General features: G+C 62.9%; 1 protein-coding gene across 5 annotated transcripts in view; it reads right to left on the reverse strand.

Annotated features, from left to right (window-relative positions):
• The window catches only part of HERC2 (HECT and RLD domain containing E3 ubiquitin protein ligase 2), a 71,344-nt gene that overhangs the window by 25,640 nt on the left and 30,170 nt on the right, over positions 1–15,534 (reverse strand). For all 5 annotated transcript variants that reach the window (XM_036303621.1, XM_036303620.1, XM_036303624.1 and 2 more), the window contains exons 35-53: positions 15,107–15,298; positions 13,650–13,837; positions 12,922–13,114; positions 12,129–12,311; positions 11,190–11,371; positions 10,531–10,678; positions 10,206–10,402; positions 9,746–9,976; positions 8,688–8,826; positions 8,211–8,351; positions 7,130–7,272; positions 5,913–6,180; positions 5,689–5,825; positions 5,081–5,179; positions 4,401–4,569; positions 4,197–4,322; positions 1,954–2,062; positions 1,721–1,860; positions 662–852 (exon numbers count right to left, since the gene is read on the reverse strand). In XM_036303621.1, the coding sequence (XP_036159514.1) occupies positions 662–852; positions 1,721–1,860; positions 1,954–2,062; positions 4,197–4,322; positions 4,401–4,569; positions 5,081–5,179; positions 5,689–5,825; positions 5,913–6,180; positions 7,130–7,272; positions 8,211–8,351; positions 8,688–8,826; positions 9,746–9,976; positions 10,206–10,402; positions 10,531–10,678; positions 11,190–11,371; positions 12,129–12,311; positions 12,922–13,114; positions 13,650–13,837; positions 15,107–15,298 (3,176 nt within the window). The remainder of the gene's footprint in view (positions 1–661; positions 853–1,720; positions 1,861–1,953; positions 2,063–4,196; positions 4,323–4,400; positions 4,570–5,080; positions 5,180–5,688; positions 5,826–5,912; positions 6,181–7,129; positions 7,273–8,210; positions 8,352–8,687; positions 8,827–9,745; positions 9,977–10,205; positions 10,403–10,530; positions 10,679–11,189; positions 11,372–12,128; positions 12,312–12,921; positions 13,115–13,649; positions 13,838–15,106; positions 15,299–15,534) is intronic.

Genomic DNA, 15,534 nt, shown 5'->3' on the forward strand with positions numbered 1-15,534 from the left:
TGGGATGCTGCAGGAGGGGGCGTAGGACGTGACCCCGTCACACCTCCTGTTAGTGGGTCATTAGACAAAACCTGCTCCCGATATTGTCTAAAACCTCAGACAGTGAACACTGGATGGTATGTTTAGGATAATTATAAACTGCCCTGGCAGGTCTGGCTAAGTGGTTAGTGTTGTCCCGCAGACCTGAGGGTCTCGGGTTCAATTCCTGTCAAGGGCACGGACCTCAGTTGCAGATTCAATCCCCGGCTCTGGTCTGGGCGTGTGCAGGAGGCAACCAGTCCATGTGTCTCTCTCACACCCATGCTCCTCTCCCTCTCCCTCTCTCTCTCTCCTCCCCTTCTCCTTCCCTTCCACTCCGTCTGAAGGTCAATGGAAAAAATATCCTCGGGTGGGAACTTAAAAATAGATAAATAAACTATAATCCTATATAATAAAAGACTAATATGCAAAATGTCCCCTCGACTGCGAGTTCAACTGGGAGTTCAACCAGGGGGAGGGGCTGGCCCCACCAGTGCATGAATTCGTGCACCGGGCCTCTAGTAATAATAATAAAGAGAAATGTGCACTGAGCCCTGAGCGACCGTCGCAATAGGATCGAGTGGCTTCCAAGTCCAGGGAAGCTCTGAGGTGAGGCGTCAGGGCAGGGTCTGGGCCGCCCTACCTTGCCCTGGGACCCGGAGGACTGCCAGCAGGGCTCGCTGCCGTCGATGAGGCGTGAGGCCTGGTTCACGGAGGAGGACACATGCAGGCTCTTCACCATGCGGGACCAGCTGTCCAGCAGGGCGCCCGGCTGGCTGCTGGGGCCCCGCTTCAGCTGCTTTCCCGAGCGGCCGCAGAAGACGGCCGACTGTCCTGTGGGCGGTGAGCAAGTGTTAGAGCGCGTGCTGCACACCAGGAAGCAAAGAAGTTACACAGCAATGAGCTCCCTCCTTTATGCATACACAAGAGGCCCAGCACATGAGATTCGCGCACCCGGGGGGAGGGAAGGGTATCCCTCAGCCCAGCCTGCACCCTCTTGCAGTTCAGGAGCCCTCGGGGGATGTCCAACTGATGGCGTAGGCCTGCTTCCTGCAGGGAGCGGGCCTGAGCTGGCAGTCAGACATCCTTAGCCCTGTCACGAAGGCGGGAGAAGCTCCCACCACCACCACTGTGCTCGCCAGCCGTGAGCCTGGCTTCTGGCTGAGCGGCGCTCCCCCCGTAGGAGCGCACTGACCACCAGGGGGCAGCTCCTGCATTGAGCGTCTGCCCCGGTGGTCAGTGCGCTTTATAGCAACTGGTCGTTTAGCTGTTCGGTTGATTTGCGTATTAGCCTTTTATTATATAGGATGTAGACGTACATATACATACATGTACATATTGATTTCAGAAAGGAAGAGAGAGGGAGACAGAAACATCATTGATAAGAGGGAATCACCAATTGGCTGCCTCCTGCACGCCCCACACTGGTGATCAAGCCCACAACCCGGCCATGTGCCCTGACAGGGAATAGAACTGTGACCTCCTGGTTCATGGATTGACGCTCAGCTCCTGAGCCGCCCAGCCAGGTGAGACACAAGCAAACAAACCCTGTGGCTCTAGTTCCCGTGGCCTCCACCAGCTGTGGGCAGGCTTTCCTCCTGCCCCACCGTGGACACAGGGTGCTCATGGCACACACATGGACACGGGGAGCACAGAGCACAGTGGTGCCGTCACTGCCCGTTCAGAGCAGGCCCCGCCTCACCTGGCTCGTTGATTCTGCCGAACGTGTGCCTGGGGCTGTGCCTCCTGGTCTTGAAGCACGGCTCACAGAAGTCAAAGTCGTCACAGTTCCTGCACTTGAACCGGGACCCGTTGATGGGGAACACCTGGCAGCCGTCGCATCTGTTTCGAGAGAGGAGGTCAGGAGCTGCCTTTCATTCCCCCGAGAGCCAGCCCCCCGCCCCCCCCCATGACCTGCGGCCGACAAACACTCACGTGACACCAGGGTGCACGCTGGGCACCAGCTCCATCTCGGAGAGCAGCCCAGTCCAGTGGGACTGCTGCGGGAAGTCCACGATGACGTCCTTCCCGTTGGCGCTGAAGGCTGGGGGCACAGACACTGCCTGGGCGCCGGCCCCAGAAGCACCCACACCTAAAGCCAAGACCACCCTCGCCGTGCGACGTCCGACGTGGCGACTGAGGTCTCATGCGGAGAGCCTCTCACAGAGCCATGTGGACACGCCAGGACCAGCTAGCCTGCGCGCCAGGGGTCACTTCACACACGGAGGGGCCTGGGGGCACGCATCGGGCCCACGGAGGCTCCCTGTGCGCTGCTCTCTAGCTGGACCCGGGACCTCCCCAGTCAGGCGGGCTTGCTTTTCGCGACACCACGCCCATGCAGTGCGCCCGGAGCGGCCACGGTCACCAAAGCCCCTCGGAGGCCCTGGGACGAGAGCTCTCACGCGGAGCGTTTACTCGGACACCAAGCTCTTGTTTCCGAAGTCCACCCGGGTCTGACTTGTAAAGCTCTTTGTTAAGAAAGATTCCAGCTAAAGAGGAACGTCAGCGAGCCCGCCCCCTGCAGAGTGAGCGTCTGCCCTGCCCTGGGCAGCACCGTGGGGCGTATCTACCCTCGCCCCCCCCCCCCCCCCCCCCCCCCCGCCGTTCACAGCAGGAGTTTTCCACGATGCTCAGAACAGAGGGGGACTTCTCTATGGACGGAACGAGTTCAAAGGTAAAATTAAAGCACATGCAAACCTAATTTAACTTCTCACGCGACTGTTAAAGCAGACACACCGTGCCTTTTGAAGGATGCCACTGGTCTGATTTGAAACCTCAACGTCACATTAAGTATCAATGGAGAACTTTGTGTCTCCAGTTCCTTCTTGCCATCACTTGCACATTTCCATTCTTAAACTTGGTTCTACGTTTTTATAAAGTATTAAGAAAAAGAGAAAAATGGCCCCAGTCTGAGGGAGCTGGCCAGCCGCTCACATATGGGCCGCTGGGCAGAACGCTGGACAGAGCATCCCAGACAGGCCACCCTGGGACAGCCGGGTGGAGACAAGGACCATAGGCACGTCTGACCAAGTTCAAGTCGCCCCAAACCAGCAACTAGGCCCCGTCCGGCGGCCAGGGCCACCTGCCTCCTCCAGTAACTTCCTCCTGGCTCCATCCTCTCTGCCTCCTGGGGAATACAGTAGGTCCTTGGGTTACGTTGGAGATCCGTTCCTACCGCGATTTTCACCGTAAGTCGGAACCCACCTACATAAGCACCTACGTCACTGATGAGGAGCACGTACATAGCAGTAATGAAGTGAAACAGTAAAAAAATTTAAAAGGTAACAATTCCTGACCTTTACTTGTGGTAAATCCTATCTAATAAGGAGGGAATATGCTAAATGACCCTCACGCCATCACAGAGATGGCGGCGCCCACAGCCAATAAGGAGGAAATATGCTAATTGACTGCCCTGTCCTCAAAGATGACGGTGCCCACAGCCACAAGATGGCCAGCAGGGAAGGACAGTTAGGGGCGACCAGGCCTGCAGGGGAGGACAGTTGGGGGTGATCAGGCAGGCAGGGGAGCAGTTAGGCGTCGATCAGGCTGGCAGGGGAGTGGTTGGGGGTGATCAGGCAGGCAGGCAGGTGAGCAGCTGGGAGCCAGCAGTCCCGAATTGTGAGAGGGATGTCCGATCCCACAGGGTAAGGGTCAGGGTTAGTCCTACAGGGATCGGGCCTAAACCGACAGTCGCCCATCCCCCGAGGGGTCCCAGATTGGAGAGGGTGCAGGCTGGGCTGAGGGACACCGCCCCCCCTCCCCCCGTGCACGAATTTCATGCACCAGGCCTCTAGCAAAGAATAAAAAACATAAAGCACATATGTACACTCGCCGAAATGACGGGCCTTTTTTTTATAAATAAATGGGAGACGGCGACGTAACCACGAAACGATGTACGTCGAGTCCGACGTAACCTGAGGACTGCCTGTGCTTACTAAGATTCCCATTCTCAGCGTTACCCGCTTCCTGACCCTTCCCCAAAGCATCCACAGGGGCACCCTGAGCTCCAGGGCACACGCCCTCCCCACCTGCCACGACGGTGCTCCCGCCTGGAGCAGGACGACAGAGCTGGCTCGCAGGCCACCGGCTTTCCTCACGCCTCTCTCTCCCCGTGAGTGAGGGAACAGTCCCGTGGGCTGAGGACAGCGAGCACTGGGTGCTGCCGCCAAGGGCGTTACCTTTCACGACGCCCACGCTCTGGTGCGTCACGGAGCCCCACTTGTACTTCGGGGTGGTCACCGCGGCCTTGACCCGCACCTTGTCTCCGATCTTGATGTGGGCGGGGAAGCTCGGGGGAGGGTAGCCTAGAGGTGCCGAGGGAGGAGCTGAGATGAGCAACGCTGGTGCTGTCTGGGGCGGGGGGGGGGGGGGGGGGGCCTCACCTAGGAGCTCCACATGGATGTACCGCACCCAGTAGGTGCCCCCCTTGTGCTGCCAGTCGCTCTGCACATTGAGGTCGTGCAGCCCGTCGCGGTCCAGCTTGATCACCTTGCCCACGTCGCCCTCGCACACCTCCTCGTACGTCCGGCAGCACCGCACCATCATGCCCACCTCAAGCGACACCAGAGGGGAAGTCAGCCCGGTGTGCGGCTGAGGAGGGGGCCGTGAGAGCAGCGCCACTGCTCCTGGGACGGCTTCCTCCCCACAGAGCGCCAAGCCTTTCTCGCTGAGGGAACCAGGGCTCCTTGGGAAGCCGCGTGCTCGCGGTCAGGGGCAGGAAGCGCCCCGGGAGCCCGGGCCACCGCGTGCCATAAAGCAAGGGAGCGAGCAGAGATGAACCCCGACCCTAACCCTGCAGAAGAATGCCCGGCCAAGAGGGACGCGGGCCGGAGCACGCCAAACCCCGAGGGCACACGTGTTGGCCGTGAGGAAGGGCTGGTGCCTCCGTGAGAGCAGGGCACCGTCTCTGCCCAGGACAAACCCAGCTCGCCCCCTTCCCTTCCTCCATAAACCGTGACGGGGGCCTCCGTGCGGGGCATGCTGCTTGCCCGCGGCCTCTCCCAGACACGGGAGTAGGACCTGCGTGTGCGCCTGAGGCGGCTCTGGCTCAGCAGCTGCTCACCTGGATGTTCTCCCGCACGTACACGGCGTAGTCGTCGTTGCTCAGGAAGTCCGCCCGCTTCTTGTACGTCTGGCTCTCCGTCACCACGGCCCCAGAAGACTGCGAAAGGTCAAGTGCATTTTAAAACACGGGGACACAGATGACCCTCCTGAGAGAAACTGTGTGAAACCTACAACATGAAGAACTAGTGTGAAATAGTCACCGGTTTCCCTACAACTCATCTGGGGGGAGGAGCAAGCAGAAGGCCTCCCTTGGAAAGACGGGAGAAGGGACTCTGAGCCACTGACAAGCCAGCCCCGCATCCGAGAGACCAGCAGCACCAGCTCCACAGGCGGTGCCTCTCGGAGCCCAGACACAGACACCTCGAGGCACCGCCCATCCATCCACAAAACCGTCTGCTCAGGTCACAACTGGAGGCGGCGCGTGCACAGGTTCTCTCACGGAGCACCGTCCACCGTGCCCGGGTATGGGGACAGGGTCTGTGCTCACTGAGCCACAGGAGGCTCTGCCAGCCTCGGCGTCCCTGTGTGCCAGGCAGACCACAGAGCCCCCGGCGGAGCCCGGAGCCCAGGACATGGTGGGGGGTGGGGGGCGGTAGGGGCACTGACCAGAGCGTAGGCTGTGTCGTCCAAGTCCTCCAGCAGCTCCTCGTCGGAGCCGTCCTCAGACGCTGTGTCCGGGTCCGAGAGGTCGGTGCCCGGTGCGTCGGCGTGGTCCAGCAGCCACCCCACCAGGGCCTCCACACCTGCAGGCACACACCCAGTGAGCCCTCGCCCCCGCCCCGCAAGGTCAGCCTGCACACAGGGCGCCGTGAGAGCCACGGGCACAGCACCTGGCAGGCCGGCAGCGTTCCCTGAGGCGCCCGTGAGCGACTTCAGCGCGAGCTCGATGTTCCTCCTCGGGAACCCCATCTCCATGAGCTGGACCACGATGGGGAGGGTGGGCACGGGCGACTGCCTTTGCTTCCTGGCTCTGATGGGGCGCAGGTGCTGCGCGGGCACCGGCGTGCTGGCCTCGCTGGAGCTGCCGTCCTCGAACGCTGGGCTGGACGGGTGGGCACACTCCACGGCCAGATACTGGCACACGGCCAAGGCGGCGGCCTGTGGGGGAGCCGGGCTGAGGTGAGAGCTGCCAAGGGGGACGGCAGCAGCACAGGATGGGGCTGAGCTCCACCCAGGGAGGCCTCCTCTCCCTGGGACACGGCCCCTCCCGACCTAAGGGCGGCCCACTGTCCGGGCTTCCTGCCCGTCCTTCCTCCCAGCACCCCCTGCACGCAGGCAGTGCGACACACACCCGCCGAGGCCACTTTTGTCATTTAGGTTTTCAGACCTCACAGTGGTTGGCCTTCAGGCTGGTCACGGTGTCTTACCTCCCAGCACCAATCACAGGGGACAGTGGCCAGCCTTCCAGCAGGGCCAGAGGCAGCTGCCTCCTCATGGGACCCGCTGCCGCAGGGGCCTCTGCCTGACAAAGTGAGCACCTGCCCTTTGTTCTGTCTCTGGTGCTTTCCCCGGGTTTTCTTACGAATTGCGCAACGTGTTTAACAAATCCAGTCTCCACGAGAGGCTGGGCCACGCAGACCCGGCCCCGGTCCTCTCTCTGGAGGCCCCGCCCCAGCCGGCCCCGAGCAGCTGGGGCACCGGGCGAGGGCCCGGCCGGGCAGTGGCCGAGCGCCCAGAAGAGGCGTGGACAGTGGGCCAAGCGAGCCCGGCACCACGCGTGGGCAAGGCGCTCCTTCCCAACAGCACTTCCTGGAACAGGACCCTGTGAGCAGGGGCGTCTAACCCAGGCTGCATCTGGTGGCTTCAAATAATCCGCACGAGTCCACAGGAAGGCTGGCCCTCAACCCTGTGCTCTCGCCAGCCGTGTGCGGTCCCACGGCAGCCACAACTAGAGCTGAGGCGTCCTGAGAGCTCGCCCACAGAGGGTGCAGGGTGGTGTCAGCCCGTCCCGGCGTCGCCCAAGGCACAGACCCCAGGGAAAAGGGAGGAAGGAACCTGTCGGTGGGAAGACACACACTGGCCGGGCGAGAGCTGCCGGAGCGGGTACCTCGAGCTCCTGCCGGGCGAAGACCGCCTTCACTGGCGACGGCTGGGTGGCCGCGGCCAGCAGCTGCTGCAGCAGGATCATCGGGGGCTGTGGGCCTTCGGGAGACATGTCCCCCAGGTCCGGGGACGCGGCTGCGCCGTCGTCTGGATAGAAACAGAACACGCCCGACGTTAGAGGTCGTGCCCGAGTGTGTGAACCGATGGATTCCCACCCACCACAGGCCGAACCCACACCTTCAGGCTGAGCCCAGCCACAGCCGCCGGAGAGCCTCCTGCTCTGGGCTCGGCCTTCCTAGCCCCAGTCGCTGCGCCGGACCCATCCTCTCTCCCACCCCGCCCCCTTTCAGCGCCCGCGCTGCTGAGACACCGCCCAGAACATGCCTGTGTTCTTCCCGCCCCGGCCCTTCCTGCTGACCCCTGACCCTTGTTCAAAACATGGGTTTCCTACTGAAGAGCTCACTCCAGAACCTGGAGCAATCCTGAGAAGTTTAGAGCGAGTCACCCGCTGAACAGAAGCGCCATCGGACACCGTGCTCGTTTGCATGATCATGTCCATGTTTCCACGGCAACAAGAGTGTGCGCGTGTGTGGTTTCATCACTGTGAGCAGCGTGAATGCACGACATTTGAGATGAAGCACTCCTCCCCCAAAGCAGCCAGTGGCATCTGTACACGTGCACCTGTGTGCCTCTCCCTGGCACGCGGCCGGATGGCTGCTGGTCAGTGGACACAGAGACGTGGGCAGCACAGACGTGTGCACATCTCCTCATATGCCCACCAGGTGGTGGCAGGGAGCCCCGCCCTCCAGAGCCGCAGCCGTGCTGGGCGCGTAACCACCGTGGGTCTGGCTGGGCCGGCTCCACCTCTGGGGGCCTGAGGGTGTCTCTCACGTGCCCCGTGCCGTCGTCAGCGGCCCCTTGTAGTGGCGGCGGGAGAACCCTGCGCCCTCCCTCCCGCGGACCCTCAGTCTTCGCTCAGGAGGCAGTGGCCACGTGGCTCCTGCTCGGCGGGTGGCTGGGCGGCGCATCTTCCTCACCTCAGGGCCACCCCTGGCCCCTCTGGACACCCCGCCTCCCTCACCTACCTGCCTGCGCGGCAGCCTCCTGCACAGCGGGCTGGGCCAGCGTCTGCCGGAGCTGGTCCTGGTGGGGCAGCAGCGCGCGGCCCGCCTTCAGCACATACAGCTTCAGCTGCTGGCGCCGCAGCAGGCCCAGGTCCACCGGGCCTGTGGGAGGAAGGGTCAGCGGGCGCAGGGGCCCAGCGCTGCGGGGGACGGGAGAACCCAGGCGCCTCTCGGGCATCGAGCCCGACCACCTGCAGATGGGCTCATGCACGGTGGCGGGCCAGGGGACAGGCCAGTGGTTCTGGACGTGTGTGGTGGACAAGCACGTGCCCTCCAGCCAGAGCCGTGGAGACTCAGAGGAGACGCTGGCCCGGAAGCAAGGCAGCCACGCCCGGCACAGAGTCCCTCCTGCACCTATCCCCCCTCAGCAGCACGCCCACGGCGCCACGCCCAACAGGGGTCCATCCGCAGGAGCCCCGAGACCGACAGCGCACTAACCTGCGAACCCCTGCTTGGGCGACTTCTTTATCTTGTGCTTTTCCAACCTGCTCCCAGCGAGGTTCACCAGCTGGGCCCAGACCGCGAGCATGGGGTCTGTGAAGGGCAGGCTGGTGATGCTGAAGGGCACGGCGGGGAGCTGGGGAGAGAACAGGACTTTCACCAGGCGGCCCAGGGGACGGGGATGGGAGCTGTCCTAGAAGTTATCTCAACCAGGGGGCTAATTCCGAAAGACCTCATGGGCCCATAGTCTTTTGACTGAAAGTAATTTTAAAAGATGTTAAAGCCCTGGCCGGTTTAGCTCAGTGGATAGAACATCAGCCAGCGGACTGAAGGGTCCCAGGTTCGATTCCAGTCAAGGGCACATGCCCAGGTATGGGCTCCATCCCCAGTAGGGGGCGTGCAAGAGGCAACTGATCCATGATTCTCTTTCATCATTGATGTTTTCATCTTTTTCTCTCTCTCCCTTCCTCTTTAAAATCAATAAAGTGTATTTCAAAAAAGAATCTCATAAAAAAAGGCTGACAAAGGAAAGATTCTTACATGTACAATGGATGTGACCTAAATTAACTTTTTCTTTGTCAACAGAGATTCCACCAGGGTGGTGATGCCCTACGTAGCCTTTCCTGTGCCCTGCAAGTTACTGTAACACAACACGGTGTTTATAGGAGCGCCAGGCGGCTGCAGCGTCGGGCCCAGCAGTACGGACACCTCCCTGTCCCTGGTCACAGACGGGAGGCGGCTTGGCTGCTGCACACACCCGTCCCCCACACCATCAGAAAGCACTTCCCACAGGAAGAGGCCTTGGTGAGGAATCCTCCCCCCGCACCGCGAAGCCCAGCTGCCTCCCCACCTCGCGAGGCTGCCACAGGGGAGCTGCTGGCCGCCCGGCCTGTGGGAGCCCCACTCGCCCCACGCAGAGCAGGCGAGGAGGCGGCAGAGGCTGTCTGTGGTGATGGCCTCAGGAAGGCGTCGTGAACTGCCGCCCGCAGCCCCGACGCCAGAGCCCGTGCCAGCACGAAGCCCCTCTGCACGGCCGGGACCCGCGGTGCACCTACCGGTTTCAGCTGGCTCAGCGGGCAGACGCGGCACGCCCGCATGTCCGAGAACTGCACGGTGATCCTGCCCTTCGGGGTGATGCGCGTCACGGTGCCCTCCCCAAACTCCTCGTGCGCGACCTGGCCCCCCAGGCGCAGGCGGCCGTCGATGCCCCCGATGACGGCCAGCACAGCCATGAGGCCGCCCACCTCAGGGCTGTCCGCGTCAGGGAGGCAGTCCTCCAGCAGGGCCTGGTGCAGACAGACAGACAGCACGCTGACAACGGGCCAGGGAGCGAGCGCCTGCGCCCGCCGTCCTCAGCAGGGCTCGTGCACCTGTCCTTTCCTGTCTCCCATCTCTATCCCCAGTCACGGCTACTGTGAGACACGTCACTGAACTAAACACACAGCACCTTAAAGGCAACTGAACGGCTAAGGAAGAGGATTCTGGGGTCATGCGCAGACGTCAGGCGATACCCACCCCGCCGGCAGGCGTGGGCCCGCAGCTGCGCGACACGGCCTGCAGCTGGGAGTTGATGTGCTTGTTGATGAGGCCGTTCCACTGGCCCAGGGAGTGCAGCGTGCGCAGCAGGGCCACCGCCTCCTCCGCCAGCGTGCTGCTGTGCGTGGCTGTCAGCGAGGCCTGCGGCCGGGCCCTCCGCCTCCGCAGGGTGGACTCTGAAAGAAGCATAGGACAGGACTCCGTGGCCCCGTGCACCAGCCAGGCCCAGGACAGGACTCCGTGGCCCAGGACAGGGCTCCGTGGCCCAGGACAGGGCTCCGTGGACCAGGACAGGGGCACCCACCTCTGAGGAAGGGGACGTCCGAGGAGCAGGTGGTGAGCAGGCTGCCCAGGAACCCGAAGAGCTTCTCCACCAGCCCCTCCATGTCCTCGCCACGCTCGGCCTTGTCCCACGAGGGCAGCACCGCTTGCAGGAGGTGCAGGGCCAGGATCTGTGCGGCAATCAAAGGGCTGCGTTAGAGAAAACGCTGCCCGACACACAGGTGAGAATTTTATTTTCTCTTCACTGTCTGTCCCTATCACGGGATTAACCATGTGAAGATTCTAATAGTCGTTATTTAACAGCCAAGGACACCCACGTCGATGAATGCTACGGTGGCCAAAGGTTAGAAACAAACGTTACAGAGGCAGGTACTCATTCAGTTAGAAAATAACTCCTCTCGCTTCACTCTCCTCAAGACGACCCCCAGCTCCGATGAGCGGGAGAAGGAACGCAGCCAACATGCAACTCCCTCGGGGGCCGAGACCCACAGCGCCAGCTTCAGGTCGACTCTGGGCCCTTCTGGTTGCACCCGGGATGCTGCCTGTGCGCGAACCACTGCGCACCCCAGTTAGGCCTCAGGTTTAACACGTCTGCTGGGCCGGTCACGCCCCTTTCTGCATCTGTTGAGCCCAGGAGGGCTGGTGCCCTGATGCCACCCTGGCCCCGACGCCGCACCGTACCTGACGCTGCAGCGAGGCGGCCGTGAAGGGCGCGTGTCCCTCGACGACCCGCATGAGCAGGGCGATCCAGGGCGGGGAGCTGAGCGCGGCGCACATGTGGGGCGTGAGCGCGATGCTGCGCACGAAGCCCAGTGAGCACCAGCCGCGGTGCTGCTCCCGGCACACGGCGCTGTTGGGGGAGGCTGCGGGGACACGGGACAGACTGCTCGCTGGCTCTGAGCACTCAGCACTCGCTGCTACCCTGCCCGCCCGTCCTCTTCCAGTGCACGCGCTCAGAGAAACGCGGAGGAGGCCCTCGGGTGTCTCAAGGAGCACCTCACGCCTGAGACCTGGAAGGACTGGCGGTGCCCCCACAGGTGAGGAGCGGAGCCTGCTGCTCCTGGCCTTGGGGATGCTGACAGCTCACACGGCAAGGGCAGTGACGTGCACCCACTGTGATTTCTAAACACATGTGCCCCCACGATGTCACTCCTATTTCACCTGCACACGGACGGCCAGGCCAGGTATGAGGCGTCTGTGCAGCCGAAGGGGGTGACATCCTCAGGGCTTCACCCACCTGAGCTCTGACGAGACGGCTCTGCCTCTCCAGGGTCTGGGTCTCCCCTCTCCCTTGTTCCCCAGGCTCAAGCGACACACACTCATACACCCACCTTCACAGCCACGCTCACATCTCTACCACAGCCACACACGCACACACATTCATAAACACGCAAACATACCCAGTGACTCGCACATGCCGCCTCACTCTCACACGCCACTTAGTCTCTCATAACAAACTCACACGCTCACGTGTGGACACAACACACATGCGCTTGCGCACACACATGCACGTGTACAACAGGTGCACACACTCATGTGCACCCCCCTCCCCCTCACACGCACTCACACAACCACTTGCCGACACCGTGGCCCAGCCCTGCCCTCAGCCCCCGTGCGTACGTGTCGTGTCCGTGGTCCCACTCTCCACCACCACGCGCAGCAGCCCGCACAGGGTCCTGGTGGCCTCGCCCTGCATGACCTCGGCGTGGACCCCGGCGGAGAGACACAGGGTCTGCAGCAGGCGCACGGTGCTGGTCAGCATCATGGCCGTGGGGTGCATGTTCCTGTCGGCGGGCTCGGCTTCTGAAAACAAACCACCCAGAACAGGGATCGCCCTGCAGAGCGGCAGGCGCGCCACGTCCTGGCTCTGCTCCGGGAAGGGCCGCTGGCTCTGCAGGAAGAGGTGTGCCTCCCGTGCGGCCGTGACCCAACCGCCGCCGCCGCCCTCTGCAGGGAAACCAGCTTCCAAAACTGTGAAATGTGTCAAACCGCCTCAGCAGACAGCTCAGCGCTGAGACGACGGCGAGGACCCGCTCCCTTAGGAAGCAGCTTCCCATACGCCCCACGCCGGCTGCGAGGCAGCGAGGCAGCGAATGCCTGCTCCCCGAGGGCCGGGGCTCTGGGACAAGAGGCCTGGACGGCCACCTTCCCGCCTCGGGGACGCCCCGGGGAGCTGGGGGGCACCCGCCTGACACTGCAGAGCCCGGGCGGGCCCTCGGCTCCATGCTGCCCGAGCCCAAGGCGGCACGGTCTGCACCGAGGGCCTGTGCCCAGCACACAGAGCACAGCCCGGCTGACCCCACCCCCCACCTCTGCTGTTTGCAGACATCCAGGCTCCCACGAGAGTCCCTCAGAGGCCGACCCCCTGCACACGTGCCGGCACCTGAGCTGACCCCCTGGGCCACGCACTCACCTGAATCGTCCTCTGTGTCTGAGTCCTCGGCCGAGGGCTGCGCAGAGGCCGGCAGCTCCGCCAGCTTGAGGTCGTACTTGCCCTCCTTCCCCATCCGGTAGGAGTTGGTGCTGCCCGTGTCCCACTGCACCCGGATCCACCCATCCTCACCCAGCTCCCCAATCACACGGCCGAGGCCGGGAGGGGGTCCGTCCTGCGGGGCGACATAGAGACCAGTGAGGAGGCGCGTGCGGCCTGTCCCATGGACACCGCTGGGAGGGCGGCCGCGTCCCTGCACAGACTCCTGCCCACGACGGCTCCAACCTGGCTGGCCACATGCATCGCTCACGGCACCCCCGACAGAACGCCAGGCCGGCCTCAGAGGTGAGCAGGGCCTGCAGCCACCACAAGGCCAGGCTGCCCAGCGGTCCTGGAACCTAGTCCTCGGCCCCTCACGAGGCATCACAAGATGGGAAACCCAAGACCAGCAGCTGCGTTTCCTCTGACGGCCGGCACTGCACCAGGAGCCTGGGCCTAGGCCTCCCCTGAGCAGCACCTCCTCGCAGCCCACCCTGTGAGAGGCGTCCCTCCGCAGGACACGGTTCCTCTACTCGTCCTGACTGTGCATCATTGGCCATCGACAGCTGCCACCTGCCGGGCACCCACCTGCTCTCCTCCCCTCGCACCCAGTGAGCCAGTCAGGGCTGCAGAGCCAACCGGGCGGCAGCTGCACCTTGCACCCTGAGTACCTGGTCGCCCCACTTCCAGTCCACGCCCCGCATGACCCTCGTTCCGATCTTCATCATGGCGGCCAGCTCGGGCCCCGAGACCGGGAGCTGCGTGGGCGCCGTCTCCTTCCTCGTCTCCTCCAGGACGGTGGCAGAGGCGCCACGGGCAGACACGTTCCCATCTTCCTCCATGTGGTCGCCGCTGGGGCCTGCAGGGCAGAATAGCAGCCAGTCAGGTCCTGCAATTTCCTCACCTCCACCCATTCCCGTCGTTAACAAATATGAAGGTGGTCACTAAAGAACCCAAGGGGGAGGGCAGGAGATCAACCAAAGGGCTCGTGTGCTCGCACTTGAGCACGGCCAGTGGAGAGACAGTGGGGTGAGGGCACGTGCTGGGGTGGAAGCGGCCGGGGAGAGGTCAGGGGGGAAAAGGAGACACGTAATATTTAAACAATAAAGAATCCATGGTGTGTAGTGTTCATTTTTGCCACTACGTGTGGAACTCTCTACAACAGCCTGACTGCTTGCTGAGAGTCAGGGCACGAAGAACAGATGGCCCTGGGCCCTGGAGTCGGCCACGTACGACCAGGGGCTGAGTGTTGGGAGAAGCAACGCTTCCCAGGACTCGAAAGCAGCAAGCCCAGCCCAGGAGGGGCGGCCGGCCCCTGCCGCCTGTGGCCTTGCTGGCTATGGAGGGAGGGGAAACGTTGGGAAAAAGGGGGGACACAAATAACTAAAACCACAGGAGACCGTGGCGACCACGCCTCTGCTTCTGCAGACACGGGACTGAAGGCGCCGGGAGCGCTGGGCCAGCACCCGAGCAGACCTGGCACCATGGCCGAGGGCCTAGAAGCCCCACCAGTGAATGGCCTCAGGGAGAAACAGGAAGTGTGTGCAGACCTACATCCCCAGGAAAGAGGTTGTGTCCCAACAAAGAAAAGCCCAGGACCAAACGGCTTAATGCTGAATTCCACCGGACGCTTAAAGAACTGATGCCAATTCTCTAACTCGCCCCCAAACAGGGCAGGGCACCCCTTCCCCTCGCCCAGGAGGCTGGCGTCCCCCATCAGTAGGTGGTGCAGTGCTGCTCGGAGACGGGAGCAAGTGCTATGTAAGCACGCAGGCGCCCAGGCTCAGGGAGCGATGCTCCCCCCACGTCCACAGATGCAGCACAGGACCCAGAACCCCCGAGGCCTGTGCAACAGGGACACCCATCCCGAAGCCGATCCCTCCTCACCCTGAGCACAGTGTGCGCCGCAGTGCGGCCCTGGCCTCAGACAGACACACGGACCGACGGGAGGGAACTGAGCCCCTGTGGCCAAAGGGTCTGACAGGGGTGCCCAGCCCCTGGGAAGGGGCGAACCTCTGGTACTGAAGGTGCCAGACAAGACACCACCGCAAGCTAAACGACAGGGGGGCCGAGAGGCACCCAGGCCAGTGCCGGCCTTCCCCACGGAGGCCCGGGGGCGCGGACCCACCGATGAGCCGCAGCGCGGTCTGCGCCAGGGCGAGCGTGCCGGAGTTGAGCAGCAGGGTGAGGTTGTGCGCGCCGTGCTGCAGGGTCAGCAGGCTGAGCATGGCCAGCAGGAAGCGCGCGTGGGGGGTGGTGCCCAGGCTGGGTCCCGCCGGGTTCTCGTTGGTGACGGTCTGCAGGGGGACGGGCTGGATCCCTGAAAGGCATTGGCGCGGCCTCAGTGGTTCGTGCGTGGATACAGAACACACCGACGCAGAAAGCATTCGCAATTGTTAAAAAGTCCTGTTTTCCAGGTGGGAGAGGGCAATGGGGAGGGGGACACATGTAATACTTTCAACAATAAAGATTTTTAAAAATTTCTGCTTTCCAGTGGACAGCGGGAGCCCGTGCTTCTGTGGCAACCCTGCCACCCTGCTCCGCGCAGCCACCCCA

The sequence above is a fragment of the Myotis myotis genome, unplaced genomic scaffold (genome assembly GCF_014108235.1).
Source record: "Myotis myotis isolate mMyoMyo1 unplaced genomic scaffold, mMyoMyo1.p scaffold_m19_p_38, whole genome shotgun sequence".
NCBI classification, from domain to species: domain Eukaryota; kingdom Metazoa; phylum Chordata; class Mammalia; order Chiroptera; family Vespertilionidae; genus Myotis; species Myotis myotis.